The following is an 18053-nucleotide window of genomic DNA, read 5'->3' as shown; positions in this document are numbered from 1 at the left end:
TTCATCTCCTATTTTGTGGGACATAGATAAAGAATCCATCTCTATGTGTCCTAGGACATCGGCTATTTTCCCTCTCTCCTCACATAGCCCTCACTAACTGCTCTGTCTGTACCAGGAGAACAGGGGCATTAAGCCCCACCCCTTTTAGTCAAGCCCTGCCATAAATCAGCTGTCGGCAGGAATGGAAAAGATTAGGAGGAATTTAACCCTGTGTTCCTTGAAGGATTGCTACAAGACTGCTTGTTTCAGGATCATGCAGAAAATCCTGCGACTGTGAGCTAATTTATTTTCTCTTTACTTTTATCATTCAGTTATACATTTACTGTCCCTTTTAATCATCTCATTACTAGCAGTAGTGCAATGCAACAAAATAATCCCAGCAATTTTCCAGGGATGCCTATCTACGAACCAAGATGTCTCTTATTTTGAAACTTATTATGCAGCCAATGATCATCGCTGGAAGAAAGGCGTAGAGCATGAGAAAGTCAAACGTGATTCTGGCTGTAGCTCCAGGGTATAAACTCTCGATGAAATCATTGCCATTCGTGAACGGACATTGTGCGTTGGATCCTGTATTGTTTTCACCCCCTGTGGAATAGAAACGTTGCATTAAAACAACCGTCCTTTTTTTTTTTCCCAATAGACTACTGCAATACATTTGTCCTGGTTTTATAACAGTTCTATAATGCAGTGCTTCTCAAAGTGTGGTAACCTAGGGGGCACTCACCACAGGGTGAGGAGGTTTGTGGAACTACCCTAGCATCTAGTGGTAACTCACGGCAGTGATATAAGGCCGCTCCACATTCAACTATATCGCTGTCTAAAAGGGATGAGAGAACTTCATATTTTAAAGTTCGGGTTTAGCCTGAATTATTTTATGGATTCCATTACCACGGAACATAACTGAACTCTATGACGGAATGCACCAAGGAAGCCTTTAAGAGGAGTCCTGTCCTGCATAACGGAAACCGTCCGGATCCGTTATGCTGTCCATAGACTGCTATTATGACGGAATGCAAAACGGAATGCTTCCGTGGTGCATGCCGTCATAGAATTCTGTTTTGCTCCGTGGCAGCGGAATTCAGGCCAAACCCAAACACCGAACCTAACCTTCAAAACATGAAGTTCGCTCATCCCTACTGTCCACCCGAAGAATGCTTTCCTTTAGCCCTGGCAGTTGATGGGCTTACTACAGCTACACTCCTATTACCGACACTGGCCATAACCACAAGATCATCATTATGTCATGATGTGGCAATTAACTATCTATATATCTATCATACAAAAATCCAAAGTCGATTTGCTAAAAACTTTGTTCTAATGCTGTACAGAGATCCTGCTCCGTACAGTATTAAAATGTATTGGCTCAGATGAGCCGAAGTTATTACTTCGCGAAGTCATGTGAGACTTCGTGTAATAACTTCAGCAATTAATTATAACTTCGGTTCCAAGGTACCAATAGGAACCGAGCCCGAGTTCAGTACCAAGGTTTTTTACTGTAATAATTCCCAAAGTTATTACACAAAGTCTCTCACTACTTCGAGAAGTAATAACTTCGGCTCATCGGAGCTAATACATTTTAATACTGTACGGAGCAGGATCTCCGTACAGTATTAGAACAAATTCTTTTGCGAATCGACTTCGGATGTAGCATCTGAAGTCGATTCGCTCATCCCTAACTGCCATGTGCAAAGATGCATACAAACACTAGAGACATGAATAAATGTAAACTGCATCACTGCTGTACTTACAGTCAGGTCCATAAATATTGGGACATCGACACAATTCTAAAATCTTTGGCTCTATACACCACCACAATGGATTTGAAAAGAAATGAACAAGATGTGCTTTAACTGCAGACTGTCAGCTTTAATTTGAGGGTATTTACATCCAAATCAGGTGAACGGTGTAGGAATTATAACAGTTTGCATATGTGCCTCCCACTTGTTAAGGGGCCAAAAGTAATGGGACAATTGACTTCTCAGCTGTTCCATGGCCAGGTGTGTGTTATTCCCTCATGATCCCAATTACAATGAGCAGATAAAAGGTCCAGAGTTAATTTCAAGTCTGCTATTTGCATTTGGAATCTGTTGCTGTCAACTCTCAAAATGAGATCCAAAGAGCTGTCACTATCAGTGAAGCAAGCCATCATTAGGCTTAAAAAACACAACAAACCCATCAGAGAGATACATTCTTAAAAAGAAGGAACGCTTCGATGAGCTCAGCAACACCAAAAGACCCAGAAGACCACGGAAAACAACTGTGGTGGATGACCGAAGAATTCTTTCCCTGGTGAAGAAAACACCCTTCACAACAGTTGGCCAGATCAAGAACACTCTCCAGGAGGTAGGTGTATGTGTGTCAAAGTCAACAATCAAGAGAAGACTTCACCAGAGTGAATACAGAGGGTTCACCACAAGATGGAAACCATTGGTGAGCCTCAAAAACAGGAAGGCCAGATTAGAGTTTGCCAAACGACATCTAAAAAAGCCCTCACAGTTCTGGAACAACATCCTATGGACAGGTGAGACCAAGATCAACTTGTACCAGAGTGATCGGAAGAGAAGAGTATGGAGAAGGAAAGGAACTGCTCATGATCCTAAGCATACCACCTCATCAGTGAAGCATGGTGGTGGTAGTGTCATGGCGTGAGCATGTATGGCTGGCAATAGAACTGGTTCTCTTGTATTTATTGATGATGTGACTGCTGACAAAAGGAGCAGGATGAATTCTGAAGAGTTTCGGGCAATATTATCTGCTCATATTCAGCCAAATGCTTCAGAACTCATTGGACGGCGCTTAACAGTGCAGCTGGACAATGACCCAAAGCATACCGCAAAAGCAACCAAAGAGTTTTTTAAGGGAAAGCAGGAACTGAAGACAGTTGCAGTAGAGGCCTGGCAGAGCATCACCAGGGATGAAACCCAGCGTCTGGTGATGTCTATGCGTTCCAGACTTCAGGCTGTAATTGACTGCAAAGGATTTGCAACCAAGTATTAAAAAGTGAAAGTTTGATTTATGATTATTATTCTGTCCCATTACTTTTGGGCATCTAACAAGTGGGAGGCACATATGCAAACTGCTGTAATTCCTACACCGTTCACCTGATTTGGATGTAAATACCCTCAAATTAAAGCTGACAGTCTGCAGTTAAAGCCCATCTTGTTCGTTTCATTTCAAATCCATTGTGGTGGTGTATAGAGCCAAAAATGTTAGAATTGTGTCGATGTCCCAATATTTATGGACCTGACTATATAAACTGTGTGCAAATTTTGGATCAAAATTGTGTGGGGCCCATCTAACAGCGACAAGGTGGCTTCTAACAGATAGGACCTGCACTGTCACACTATATATGCCTGCCCTGGGCCTAAACCTACAACATTTCAGGGCAATGTAGAATCCAGTTATATCACACTCTGATTAAAAGCTCTGGGCAGATGCGGTGGAGTGCATGGTCCAAATGGAGGCATCCACTCCCCCAAATGTACAATGTAAAAGACTACGTTAGACCAGTAGCTCCAAGCAATAAGAAAAAAAGAGGTTCAGGTGCACGCCACCATGGCTGCAATGTAATAGCAAACAAGGTCGCAATTTACATTTATTCATGTTTTCAGTGTTTGCATGTGTCTTTGCACATGGCAGTGTGCTGCTACTTGTAGTCCTCGTTTAATATAGTAATATATTATCCTTTCTTACGGTAGACGTTTGGTTTTCATATGTATCCCTACCACAGAGATATAACCTACGGTACGTAGAATACATAAATCTAATACCTATACATACAATTTACCATAACTTACCGCAAGTGAAATTCAAATCATAGAACTCATTAACCACTAGTAGTTCACAGGAATACCTCTGATATGTTATATAGCTTAAAATCTGGAACACCATAGGCATTTCTTGTAAACTCCTGAAAGAAATGCATATATTAAGGTTTGCATCTTCATTTTAGGGATTCATCTCTTTTTTATACATTGGATAATAAACTTCTGCAAATGATAAAAATAGCAGTTTTGACATTTGAATGAGGCTTACAGAAATCAATGTGCTTGCCGCCAAAATAAGTCCATGCACTTAAATGGAGCTGATTTTCAGTTATAGAAATTTCTGCAACAAATTTTGCCACATGTGAAGGAGCCTCACAAGAGAGGCACGGTCTAAAAGGGAATATGTCATAGTCATTTTTTATTTTTCTTTGCCAGTTAATACCAGCAGGACATATCAGTTTTTCTAATCTGTTTTTATTTTCTGATTGCAGATTTTTTATTCTATTTTCTGAACATGATTATGGGGGAGGCCATCTTTCCTGAGCTGTTGTTAACATCATTTAGAGAGATGTTTTACAGCTGCTGCCACAGGTCATAGACACAATGGACAGGAGGAAACTCTGACTTCTATGGGAGAGTTTTCTAGGCATGCTCTGTGACCTGCGCCGAGGCCAGGAGGGAGTAGATATGCTGTGATATCACCTATCACTAATGGTAGATCCTGTGTTATCTTATATCTGGCATTGTAATCCTGCTGTAATAATAAGCAGATAACTGCAGTAAAGTGACCTGTATGGACCAAGAAGTGGCTGCTATGGGCCAGTGCGAAAACGGCAGGATTTTAATTTTGGATTCTTTGATTTGATTATATTGACATGGAAAATTAAAAATAACATCACCAAAAAGTCTTTAAAAATATGTTTAACATAAAAAACGATTTAAACAATGGCACATTTTATGATGACTAAAAGTTATACAGTCCAACTTATAACACAGCTGTGGTGTATCCAGGGGGTGCATATGCAATACCTGCAATTCTTCCAAGATTCACAGGTATGTGGCTCCATATTGGAAAGGACACGGTCAATGTTAAATGTTTACAGGTGGAAAAATATATGATACAACTACTGTACATAATAGAACATACTGTATATAAAATCCTTATGTAGGGTGTTGACCCTGTTGAAGGCGTAATTCAAGGCAGATTCATGCACATGTGATTGCTGAGGCCAGTGATTGGCTGCTCTAGTACCACATGACCACTGTGGCACTAGAGCGACAGGACATTTAGAAGGTACGGTTCTTTCTTTATTTTCTGTAGCCCTCTGCCATTTTTGGGGGATTTTGGAACATCCCTTTAATTAGCAAAAGTAACCTGTACTCTAAACGTTTAAGGGCAAAGCGATGCACCCACACAATTCTTACAGATGAAACTTTAGTCTTACAAGGGCACTACTCCTGTTTATGACAGCTCTCTCTGCGCTCCCCCTCCCTTCTCTTAGTGTTACGGCTCATGCACACGACCATTGTTGTTTTGCAGTCCGTTTTTCACGGATCCGTTGTTCCGTATCTGAGTTGTTTTTTTTTCTCTAAGTCCTCTTCCGTTCCGTTATTCCACAAAACATATCCGTATGGTTTCTGTATGTGATCTGTTTTTTTGCGGATTGGAAACGTAAACAGTAACTTATTAATCACCAAACACATAAGCAATATGGGCTGGGCATAGAATTTCTACAGTATGGATCCGCAAAATACGGATGACGTACGGATGTGTTCCATGTGCGTTCCGTATTTTTTGCGGACCCATTGACTTGAATGGGGCCTCGGACCGTGATTTGCAGACAATAATAGGACACACACTACTTTTTTGCGGAACGGAAATATGGAAACGGAATACAGATGGAGTACCTTTCGTTGTTTTTTTTGGACCCATTGAAGTGAGTGGTTTCGCATATGGTCCGCAAAAAAACCCGGAACGGAAGCGGAAAGAAAATATGTTCGTGTGCATGAGCCCTTAGAGATAGCAGAAAGTGGACAAGTGAAAAAGAAATGGAAGGAGGGCTGCTGTAGATAGGGAGGAAAGCACACACAAGACAGTTTGCAGGGGAGAGGAAGCAGCATTCTGGACACACAGGTCCAACACTTATTACTGGGAGGGCAACGTCCACAGAAAAGCCTGAAACAGTAGGAGCAGGTTGTGAACTGAATGTCATGCTTTGAAAATGAATGAAGGAATGAGGATTATGGACTGAAACTTCCATAATCAACTTTTTCAACATTTTTTTTTTTTTTACTCAAGGTAACCACTATTATGTAAAAAAATATTTTTTCTATGTCTATGGTGTCCAAAGCCGTTCAATATAACTCTGTAGATTGGCAGAAGAATTTCACCTTAGCAATCCTGATCCTACAAGGATTCCAGCGATGTTCACCAAGGCCACTCCAGCATTAACAATATTAGGATTGTCCACCACTCCAAGGACCGAAAGAGTTAGTAATTCACCCATCAGATGTGGAACCAAAGCTGCAGCAATAAAACATCCGAATCTCGTGATCTCTGGATTCAGTCCTACTGTCCTGCAATACAGGTACATTGTCAGACTTGTATATAGGAACCGTCAACCTCACATTTCATGTTTATGTATAATGTGTGGGAAACAAACCAACATACCAATAAGTGACAGCTCCGAATATGGCCACACTGAGGATGCTGAACGGGATGATGTGGATAACGTAAGCTAGAAGCATCTGCCACTTCTGGTATAAACCATCTTTGCTCTCCTGGTCGCTGATTGCACGCAGAGCTGGGACTGTACAAAAAATGAAAACTTCTCAATGATATTAAAGGGGTTATTGAGAAACACATTAATGGCCTACCCTTAGCATAATCCAGTAGTCTGTGATTGGTGGGGTCCCAGCTCTGGGTCCCCCACAGAATGAGGCTGATCTCCAGTGACAGACACAGCTGTACATAGGAACGTGCCATATAGTCTTGATTACATTAAAGGGGCTATGGTGATTCAGAGGGCACCACCGTTCCTATGTTCTGCAGATAGATGGAGGTCCTATACAATTATAAACAACGATGGCCTATGCTAAAGATAATATGGTGATAATGATGTAGGACAGGGGTACTCAGCTGGCGGATTGTTGTTAGCAGCCCAGTGTCAACTGTACCTACGTCCTCAGGATGTGGATACAGTTGAATGCAGTAGTGAAGCAGGAAGCCATTTTCTGCTTGCTTTATCATTCCCCTGCCATTGGTGGTTCAGCACAAGCAGGCGCAATGTAGTGACGTCATCGCTCCTGCTGCTCTGAGCCACAGACAGCACAGAGCGAGCAGGTAGATAGGTGAGTAAATTGGAGGCAGTGGCGTAGCTAGAAATGACTGGGCCCCACAGAAAATTTTTGAATGGGGCCCCCTACCCCCAGTAATTTTTTCGCAACCCCTTCCTTTCATGCCGCCCCCATTCCTGTGGCTAGTAAAGATCGCTCTCTCAGACCAGGGCTGGCAGCTGTTCCATCCATTTCCTACACTGTCTATACTTTCACTGTATATCATTTCATGTAATACTGTTGAGGGGGCCCTGACAAAATCTTTGAGTCTTCCTCCTCCTGGATGGGGCCCTTTTGGGTCAGGGCCCCAAAGCAGCTGCTTCCCCTATAGCTAGGGGAGGCAATATGGGGCATCGATAAGTGGGGAGCACTTAAGGGGGGGATCACTCTGTGTTGAGGTTCACTTAAGGGTGCAACACTGTGTGAAGGCCACTTAAAGGGTCATCACACTGTGTGGGGGGGCGCTTAGAGGACATTTCTCTGTGTAGGGGGCCACTTAAGGGGGCATCACTGTGTGGGTGGCACTTAAGAGATCGTCCTGATGTTAGGTGGCACTTTAGGGAAATTTTACTGTGAGTGGGCACTTAAGAGACATCCTACTGTGAGTGGGGCACTTAGGGGCTTTACATTGCGCAGGGAGCACTAAGAGGGGCATCATACTGTGAGGCAGCACCAAGGGAACATCCTACTGTGAGGGGGGCACTTAGGGGCATCAATCTGTGTGGGGAGGCACTAAGGGCTTATTAATCATACTGTGTAGTATGGCCCTAAGGGAGCATTATACTCTGTGAGAGACTTCATACTGTCCAAGGTGTACTAAGGGGAATCACTATTGTGAAGTTGCCCTAAGGGGACATCCTTCCTGTGTTGGGGCACTAAGGGGGCACTATTATTGAAGGTGGGTGTCTGGGAACAATGGGGAAGGGGCGAGATTAGAGGTATGGTTTATTGTTAAAAGAAATTGCACTGCTGTTGTCCCTTATTCCATATTTTTGCAGCTTGGACCTTCACCCTACATTCAGTGATGTATGACCTCTAATAAAGGGAAAACCTAAACATATATTATAACTACTCACATAATGCAACTGCATTAAGCAACCCCGTGTATGACGTTCCACCAAGGCACTGATAAATGACTCCTATACGATCTTGCACTGCTCCTTTTAACACATCATTATTTAACCGAAGGAGAAAAAATACAATAAAAAGCCCAAATATAAAATTTTGGGAAAGCCGCATGATAATGCCAATCTTATTCCTAGATAAATTTCTCACAATTCTCCTAAAAGAGGAAAGAAAAAAAAAGAGGCAAAGTGTTAATTCTCCACTGTAAATACTGTACTCGCAGGACAGAATATTGTTATACTGGTTATTTTTCATGGATGTCACAAAAGCATCTGTCTCCACCATATCTTCCAACATTTGAATTCCACATTGCAAAATATTTCAAAGGGGTCGCACAGTTTAGAAAAGCCATTTTTATATACCCTGATAGGGAACTTGTGGTTAATAGAGAGATTCATCCGTTCAGGGTCCTTATTTTCTTGGCCAGAGAGGCGTAAGATTCCTAAGGAGCACCTCTTGCTTTTGAGGACCTGTCTGGTTCTGCCTTACGTGGACAGCCCATTCATTGGAATGGACACTGTGTAATACTTAATTTCCCCTGTGGTGGTGCTGTAGAGAAATTGAACACTTACTGCCAGGTTTCTTCACGAATCAAAGCTGATCTCTCGAGGTTCACTTAGGGCTGTTATCTGCCTATTGTTAACGGATCCTTCTAACAACTATGCTCTGTGCAGTGACGTCACAAAACAGCTTAGAAGTATCTTTTTATGAACACTTGCAGAAGTACCACCCCTTTTGTGGTATTATTCATGGCAAGGCTCTGGTAAAAAAAAAAAAAAGTAGATATGCATGACTACAAATGGATATAAAATAAGGTGGGGTCTCTGCAAATTAAGGCCAAAATGGGTGTTTCTGAAAAGTTTGTTTGGTTTTCTTGGGCAAATCGGGGGCTGGACTGACCAATGAACATGCAGTCAAATGGTGGGAACTATAGTCTTTAACGTGAGCTCACCCTAGTATTAAGTGAAAACTTGTTCCACTTCCTGTTTCTTTATACTCAGTTTGTGGTATTGTGACAACATCACAGAGAAGACCAATGCTATTATAATATACAAAAAAACGACCAGCTCACAAGAAGTTAATTACATCCAATTTAATCTCAACCTATAAAATTATGCCAGATATTGGCCAATCATACATGCGAATATACGCTCTTATGCTGACATAGATGCACCATATGGCAGCACGAAATCAAATACGATATCAAATCTAAAATTAGCAATAAAAAATACATAAAAATAAATATAAATAATTGATAGTCACGGTCCCTCCTTTATACTAAGCTGCGGAGCTCTTGCAGCTTGCTCTATAATGTGTGGACTGCAGCCCTACGTTGTTTTCTTTTAGATTTTCTTAATTGGTGTATTTTCCATAGGATGGTAGAATGTTCTTTGGAGCGTGTGTGAGTATCCAGTGTCTCAATTCACACTGATGGGTGCGTTAGATATTAACAGTAGTGGTGCACATTTATAGGTTGAGATTAAATTGGATGTAATTAACTTCTTGTGAGCTGGTCATTTTTTTGTATATCCATTGTCCAGCTATTGGATGGTAGCAGACCGTGCTCTATTTTGGTGAGCTTCCCATAAATATTTTTTGTTCAATGCTATTATAAGTCTATCCATGGCAACCAGTCAGACATAACTAGTTAGGTACTATGCTGACAGAATATGTCATAGGTGTTAGAAATTGGGATGGGAAACGTAATATATATACAGTGCCTTGCAAAGGTATTAACCCTCTTGAATTTTTTCGTATTTTGTTACATTACAGCCTAATTTCAATGTTTTGTTAATCTGAATTTTATGTGATGGATCAGAACGCAATATTCTAAGTTGGTGAAGTGAAATGAGAAAAATATATAAATAAAACTATTGTTTAGAAATAGACAAACAGAAAATTGGCATGTGCGTATGTATTCACCCCCTTTGTTAGGAAGCCCATAAAAAGCTCCGGTGCAACCAATTACCTTCAGAAGTCACATAATTAGTGAAATGATGTCCACCTGTGTGCATCCTAAGTGTCACATGATCTGTCATCACATATACACATCTTTTTTTGAAAGGCCCCAGAGGCTGCAGCACCTAAGCAAGAGGCATCACTAGCCAAACACTGCCATGAAGACCAAGGAACTCTCTAAACAAGTAAGGGACAATGTTGTTTAGAAGAACAAGTTAGGGTTAGGTTATAAAAAAATATCCAAATCTTTGATGATCCCCAGGAGCACCATCAAATCTATCATAACCAAATGGAAAGAACATGGCACAACAGCAAACCTGCCAAGAGACAGCCGCCCACCAAAACTCACGGACCGGGCAAGGAGGGCATTAATCCGAGAGGCAGCACAGAGACCTAAGGTAACACTGAAGGAGCTGCAGAGTTCCATAGCAGAGACTGGAGTATCAGTACATAGGACGACAATAATCTGTACCCTCCATAGAGTTGGGCTTTATGGGAGAGTGGCCAGAAGAAAGCCATTACTTTCAGCTAAAAACAATAAGGCACATTGTGAGTTTGCGAAAAGGCATGTGGGAGACTCCCAAAATGTATGGAGGAGGGTGCTCTGGTCTGACGAGACTAAAATTGAACTTTTCGGCCATCAAAGAAAACGCTATGTCTGGCGCAAACCCAACACATCACATCACCCAAAGAACCCCATCCCCAGAGTGAAACATGGTGGTGGCAGCATCATGCTGTGGGGATGTTTTTCAGCACCCGGGACTGGGAAACTGGTCAGAGTTGAGGGAAAGATGGATGGTGCTAAATACAGGGATATTCTCGAGCAAAACCTGTACCACTCTGTGCGTGATTTGAGGCTAGGATGGATATTCACCTTCCAGCAGGACAATGACCCCAAACACACTGCTAAAGCAACACTTGAGTGGTTTAAGGGGAAACATGTAAATGTGTTGGAATGGCCTAGTCAAAGCCCAGATCTCAATCCAATAGAAAATCTGTGGTCAGACTTAAAGATTGCTGTTCACAAGTTGAAGAAGCTGGAGCAGTTTTGCAAGGAGGAATGGGCAAAAATCCCAGTGGTAAGATGTGGCAAGCTCATAGAGACTTATCCAAAACGACTTGGAGCTGTGATTGCCGCAAAAGGTGGCTCTACAAAGTGTTGACTTTAGGGGGATGAATAGTTATGCACATTGACTTTTTCTGTTTTTTTGTCCTATTTGTTGTTTGCTTCACAATACAAAAAAATAATACATCTTCAAAGTTGAGGGCATGTTCTGTAAATTAAATGATGCAAATCCTCAAACAATCCATGTTAATTCCAGGTTGTGAGGCACCAAAATACGAAAAAAGTCAAGGGGGGTGAATAATTTTGCAAGGCACTGTGTATATATATATATATATATATATATATATATATTGTAAGGGATCGCTCTCTCTCTCTCTCTCTCAGGGGGTCACAGTCACAGACTTCTTCGCAGACAACAGGGTTTAATGTCCAAACTGGTGCTTTATTATGGCACTTCAGCACCCACACAAACATAACTATCAAAATAAACACCTGCCCGTCTGGGTTCTTCTAACTAATACACAATAGTTTTCCCTGACTCACCTCTAAGCACAGGGTCTCAGGCCCCAAGCCTTAGCAGGTCTGCTCACCAGACACAAGTCCAGATGGGGAAGAGATCCGACTACACGTAGCCTCGTGGCCCCTCAGCCCTCCTAGCTGAGACCACCCAGAGCCTCACTAGGCCTCTGTTTCCAAGTTTGCTCTTCTCAGACTGACACACAGAGGGTTGGTTTTATGCCTCCTTGATTACAGCAGGCCTAACCTGCGATGACCTCAGGCTAGGGGAAAACCTGCAGTGAAATGGGGGGTGGACTGGGAAGGTTCCACTACCAAACCTACCTTCCCAGTCCAAATAAAATCCAGCCCTTGTACTCCAACAAAACAAATAGCTCCAGCAACTATGTTTGCGGAAGCCAGCACCATCCTCCTGGATTTTACTTATCTCACCCAGTTAAGGAACCTGCGTGAGATATACACCCCTTCCAGGACTTTTACTGTGCACATCGCCACAATATATATATATATATATAATGGTGCCTGTTTGTGACCATTCCAGCCTGATAAGCATCAACAACTCGTCTTCTGAGGTCCTCAAAAATCTGATTTGTTCTTGCCATGATATACTTCCACCAACATATTGTGAATATCAAACTTTGATAGATTCCTGTTCTTTAAATAAAAAAAGGTCGCTCAGTCACACCTGATTGTCACACCTGACTCTAATTTCACCTTAAATTTATCTGCTTAACTTAAGGCCTAGTTCACACTGTAGTGTTTAGTCAATGATTGAGATGTGGGTCGCAAACAGGTGGACATTTTTCCATTATACAGTACCTAATCTCTGTGTAGGGACCACTCCTGGTTTTGGCTCAGAATCACTGATGTAAATCTCTGACCAAAACACTGAAGTTTGAACTAGGCCTTAGGGTGCTGTTCCACCTTCAGATTTTTCTATGCAACTTTGAATGCCAAAACCAGGAGTGGATTAAAAAAAGTTGTATCTGTCCTTAATACTTTTTTCTCTTTTATGACCCAATCGTGATTTTGTTTTCAAGAACCTGAATGTATGATAGCACCCTAAAAGTTCACCTACTTTTGCCGCTCACAGGTATTATTAGATAATGTTCCTCAATAAATAAATTACCAAGTCTAATAAATGTTGACTCATTTGTTTGATTTGGTTTATCTTTATCTACTTTTAGGACTTTTAGGTCAAATTTATGAAGAAATATATAAAATTCTGAAGGGTTCACAAACGTTTGAACACCATTGTGTAAATCTGCACTGAGAAATCTGCCCTGATAAAATTATCAAGTTAAAAAAATTAAATCCTGCACCTGAATAAGACCACAAGCTTGGATATTTCATTTGGTGACTCTTTCCGCTTGAAAGGGATGATTTGCCTCTCTTTGGATTTTTTTGATGCATCAATATATTCCAGTGTGGTATGAAATTGTTCAGATTCTCTGTAAGCACCTCCAATGGCCTGAACCCTACTGTATGTTTCCACTTCACGCTGTTTGTTCCTCGTGTCCACAGAAGTAAGGTCCACTATTGAGAAACATTTCGTAAAAAATATGTATTATCCTGAATACACTTGATCTGAATAGACAAATTCTAAGACAGACAGATATGAAATAGATAGGTATGAGATAGATAGATAGATAGATAGATAGATAGATAGATATGAGATAGATAGATATAGATATGAAAGAGATAGATAGATAGATAGATAGATAGATAGATAGATAGATAGATTAGATTCAGTCCTATGTAAAACCATAGATAATACATCATATATTTTTCTTACCAAAAAAGTCAAATGGGTTGGAGTGTTCAGGACATTCATAGCCACAATCATCGAAAAATGAAATAATCTCTTCACGATTGCCGCAGAAAGTAAGTTCTCCACAACTCATTAGAGCAATCCTATCAAAAATCTTGTGTAAGAAATAAAATAAAAAATGGATTGTCGTCATTTGCGAATATATTATGTTAGTAAAAAAAACACATCTATGCTACTCAGGTTCTACATTCAGAAGAGATGGTGATGGTGAACTCACTAAGAGAGTCCAAGAGGGGCCTGGATGTATTTCTGGAGTGTAATAATATTACAGGTTATGGTCACTAGAGAGGGGTCGTTGATCCTCACTTCATGAGGGATAATAGGCTTAACTGGATGGACGGATGTCTTTTTTCAGCCTCATGAACTATGTTACTTCCTTTATTTAGTAATATTAGCAGGCACTGTGTTGCCGGCAGGAGAGGTGACTGGCCAGCAGCAAGTTCCTCCATGGGTTTGAGAAGCTGCACCTGAAATGATCAGGTGATTGCAGTTGTAAAACAGGCTTTCTTGATGAGACAACCCCTTTAAAGGGGACCTTTCAAGATTAACATTATACTGTTTATGAGAATTTCTATTTATGTTCTTATGTATGTTACTAATCCTTTCTTCAAAGCTGGTTCAAAGTTCAATAGTTTGGTCACACGTATGATGTGAATTTTACAGTAGCACCACAGCCGATGAGATTTTAGACACTCAGCGGAAAGTATATCTGCGCTGAATCCATGCGGAAATTGACATGCGGCATGGATTGTAAATGCACATCATGTCAATTTCTGCTGCAGATTTCACCCTTTGTAATCCACAGGGTAAAATCCTTGGCAAATCTGCAACAAATGTACATGTAGGGTAGGTTCAACCGGAGTATTTTGGGCATGGGTTTCTTTGCAAATTCAGTGCTGAAAACCGCCAAAACCACTTCCCATGGGAGGCCATGCCGCAGTTTGTGCGGGCAAAGGTTTTTACCATGTGGTTTTCAAGTCCGTGGCAAGAATGTACAGGTCCATTCATGGCACAGTTACCGCGCGGACCCCTCGCAAAGCCGCAGCAGGAGTCTCTAGTCTAGAGCATGAAAACCCCTGGCAGAAACCGCAGTACAGTGGAATCTGCCGTGGGATACGCGGAGGACAAAATCCTCCTTGTGAACCTACCCTTAAGAGCAAATTCCCACTGCATCTTACGTTCTGTGTGGACATACCCCGAGGAAAGCTGGGGTTAAAATTTGCATGGAGAAAGCTTAAACTAAGGATGAGTAAGGGATATGTATTACCAGGATGATGCGCTGTGTAAATATCCAGCACAAATGACTGCAGTAAATCCAGATTATTATTATTATAAAATCGAGGACAGAGCAAATACAACAGACCAGGCGGGATTTACCTGTCCTGGAATACAGGAGATGGAAACATGCAATTTTTGGGCACTTACTTTGAATAGTTCTGAGCGAGGCTGGTGAATGGAAATAATCACTATCCTGTCCTTACGAGCCAGCTGAGAAAGGAGTAAAACGATATGATTTGCCGTCATTGAATCCAAACCGGTAGTTGGTTCATCAAGTAAAATGATCTCTGTGGAAAACAGGAGAAGAAATGTGTGAAATGAAGCCTTCACAAAGAGCATCTTCTGTGGCAGATCCCACATTCAGCACCACGCAAATGTTATCTTATAGGACATCTCCTGCAAGAACTGTCTCTCGCATTGGTCTTTACTTTGCTTTCTTGTTTCTGCCAAATCTGGATGACCTGTAATATCGCCTTTATTGCAGTCCTTATAGGCTTATGCAGTACCCCAGAGGGGTATCAGGAGGGTATATGCAAAGGTTTGTAATGTACTGTAATGTTATGTACCCTATATTTTTTATTGTTTTGGGCGTGTGCACCAGCAGGAGAGGTACAGTATGGTTGGCACCAGTGTTAGACTGGGGTGCCTAGGGCTCAACAGTACAATTCATTCTGGGGGCCTATTGTACAGGTACATGCAGAAATTAACTTCTCACTTAGCATCAGGCAGCAATAAGACACTCAAGATGACCTAGAAGTCACCGTAACCACCCAATGTGGTTACGGTAAGTAGTTTGTTAAATAATCTGCCCAGCTTTTTATATGGATATAGACTGATATTCTGTCCTGGGGCCCAGCTTTGTCAGGGGCCCACTGGGAGATTCACCTGTTCCCCTGTGGGCCAGTCCAAGCCTGGTTGGTAGGAGCAGAGCTAACCACCCTGTTCCTCTCCTCTTTATGGGAATGGACTGGTCTTGCTTCCTGCCAGGAAGGGGAGTTCCTGAGTAGACAGCAAAAGGAGATGAAGCACATGCTAGAGTTCCTACTCCTAGAGACTTTATCCACTTTTCCTGTGAGACCATCACTCTAGAGAGATAATCAGAATAAAGAACACAGCTTCCAGAAAACATCACCAAGACAGCAGAATGATCAGCAAAATTACAGCGTTACAGATTCTGCTGCAAGGTAAGGACTATATCTCAGACACCCATCACCTAGCTAACAACCTGGCCAGATAAACAAAAAGCCTGCAGCAGACAATGGACACCTATATCCACAAGTGCCATTAAATTTCCACACAACCAGCTACTATACCTCCTCATCTGGTGCCAGAAACTGCACTTTGTATTTAATACTGTTGGATGTGCCACAAGTAATGTTTTTCACTAATTAAAGAGAGACTGTTATACTTTTACTTCTGGCCTGATTCTTCAAAGTCTCCATCGTGACACATCATCTCTTCAGGGCCACTACCACTCCCATCTTCTGAAGGGCCACTACCACTCGGCTCTTCAGGGGTTTGCTACACATATAAAAATAATTCTTTAAAGGCTATGGATGGTCACCCTTGGTGGAAATTTTTATCATTGCATTTTACTTATTTTGGGTTTAAAATAATTTTTTTCAATTGGTCTTTATTAAAAATGGTCAAGCTTTCAGTTTCACTACATCTACAGACTATTTCTCTCTGCTTTAGGCCTCCTGCACGCGAACATGTGCGCCCCGTGGCCATGCTGCGGCCCGCAAAATGCGGGCGGCAATGCACAAACTTCGTCCGCGGGGCAGCCGCAGCGGATCGCAGACCCATTCTCTTTAATGAGTCCGCGATCCGGCCGTTCCGCAAAAAGATAGGACATGTTCTATCTTTTTGCGGGATGGAAGTACGGGACGAAACCCCATGGAAGCACTCCGTAGTGCTTCCGTAGGGTTCCGTTCTGTGCTTCTGTTCCGCATCATTCCGCATCTCCGGATTTGCGGACCCGTTAAAGTGAATGGGTCGGCATCCGTGATGCGGAATGCACATGGAACGGTGCCCGTGTATTGTGGATCTGCAAATTCGGTACGCAATACAGCAATGGGAAGCACACGTTTGTGTGCAGGAGGCCTTACACTGAATCCATCAGGGAGCTGCTCTGATGGCTCGATCTGTAGCCCTTGATGGATTCAGTGTGAGGCAGAGAGTAATAGTCGTGAAAGTGAAAGCTGTAGAGTAAAAATTGTTGAAAATGTTTAAAGGGGTTGGCCCACCTAACACATTGGTGACATATCGCTAGGTGTAGGTTTCAGATAGGTGTGGGTCCCACCTCTGAAACCTACACCTATCTCCAGAATAGGGCCTCCAAAGTGAACAGGAGGAGCATCACGCTAGAGCAGCAACCTTTCACTTACAAACCGGATTCCAAAAAAGTTGGGACACTATACAAATTGTGAATAAAAACTGAATGCAATGATGTTGTCATGGCCATGACCGTGACTCCTTAACCGCATGCGGTTGCCTGCGGTTTGTGTTTGGTTGTTCAACCACAGGTGAGGGCTGCTTGTGTGTTGCGTCACTTGTGGTTGCCGCGGGCAACAAGTGGTTGGATATTGTCGCAGATAGCAGCCTGAGCTGGTGCTAGGCAGCTTGCGGCATCTTAATGCGGTTACACCTAGCTACCGCTTTGTTAGGTGTGTGTGTATGTATGTATGGTGTGCACTGTGTTTATGTTACGTGTGCACTGAGACTTTTCCCTTCACTGTGGCTGCTCGCAGCAACGTTTTGTATAGTGTGTACATGTGGTGGCAGTGTCCCGGCCTTCGGGCTGACCCCCAGGACATGGTAGCCACTCATGTCGTTGCCTGCGGCAACAGCCACAGTGTGACTTTCGTTTTGACACTTCCCCTTTAAGTTGGTGTTTTCCTTTCCCTGTGGTTTTGTAAGGGTTAACTCCCTTTCTGTGTGTATGAGTCACGGGGTGTGTCTGATTGTGTGGGTGTGGCCACTTAGGCCTATATAGCCTTAGTGTTTGGCATGGCTCAGTAGGTTGCTTCAGCCATGCTTAGCTGGAGCAGCCGCCTGTGTTTACCAACTGCCAGTGAGAGCCACCCTTGTGGTTCATAAATATAATGTCACATTAAGTTTATGTTCATCTTTATGTGTGATGTCTATGTGATGGTCTGTTGGGATTTTCCTA

General features: G+C 42.3%; 1 protein-coding gene across 1 annotated transcript in view; it reads right to left on the bottom strand.

Annotated features, from left to right (window-relative positions):
- Nucleotides 1–397: 397 nt before the first annotated feature.
- ABCG5 (ATP binding cassette subfamily G member 5) overlaps nt 398–18053 on the bottom strand; it is a 40675-nt gene continuing 23019 nt past the window's right edge. Inside the window, exons 6-13 of the mRNA XM_040430187.1 lie at nt 15029–15168; nt 13568–13697; nt 13095–13308; nt 8183–8388; nt 6442–6580; nt 6162–6347; nt 3801–3913; nt 398–588 (exon numbers count right to left, since the gene is read on the bottom strand). Coding sequence (XP_040286121.1) covers nt 398–588; nt 3801–3913; nt 6162–6347; nt 6442–6580; nt 8183–8388; nt 13095–13308; nt 13568–13697; nt 15029–15168 — 1319 coding nt within the window. The remainder of the gene's footprint in view (nt 589–3800; nt 3914–6161; nt 6348–6441; nt 6581–8182; nt 8389–13094; nt 13309–13567; nt 13698–15028; nt 15169–18053) is intronic.

The sequence above is a fragment of the Bufo bufo genome, chromosome 4 (genome assembly GCF_905171765.1).
Source record: "Bufo bufo chromosome 4, aBufBuf1.1, whole genome shotgun sequence".
NCBI classification, from domain to species: Eukaryota; Metazoa; Chordata; class Amphibia; order Anura; family Bufonidae; genus Bufo; species Bufo bufo.
This window is presented reverse-complemented; position numbering and strand designations above follow the sequence as displayed.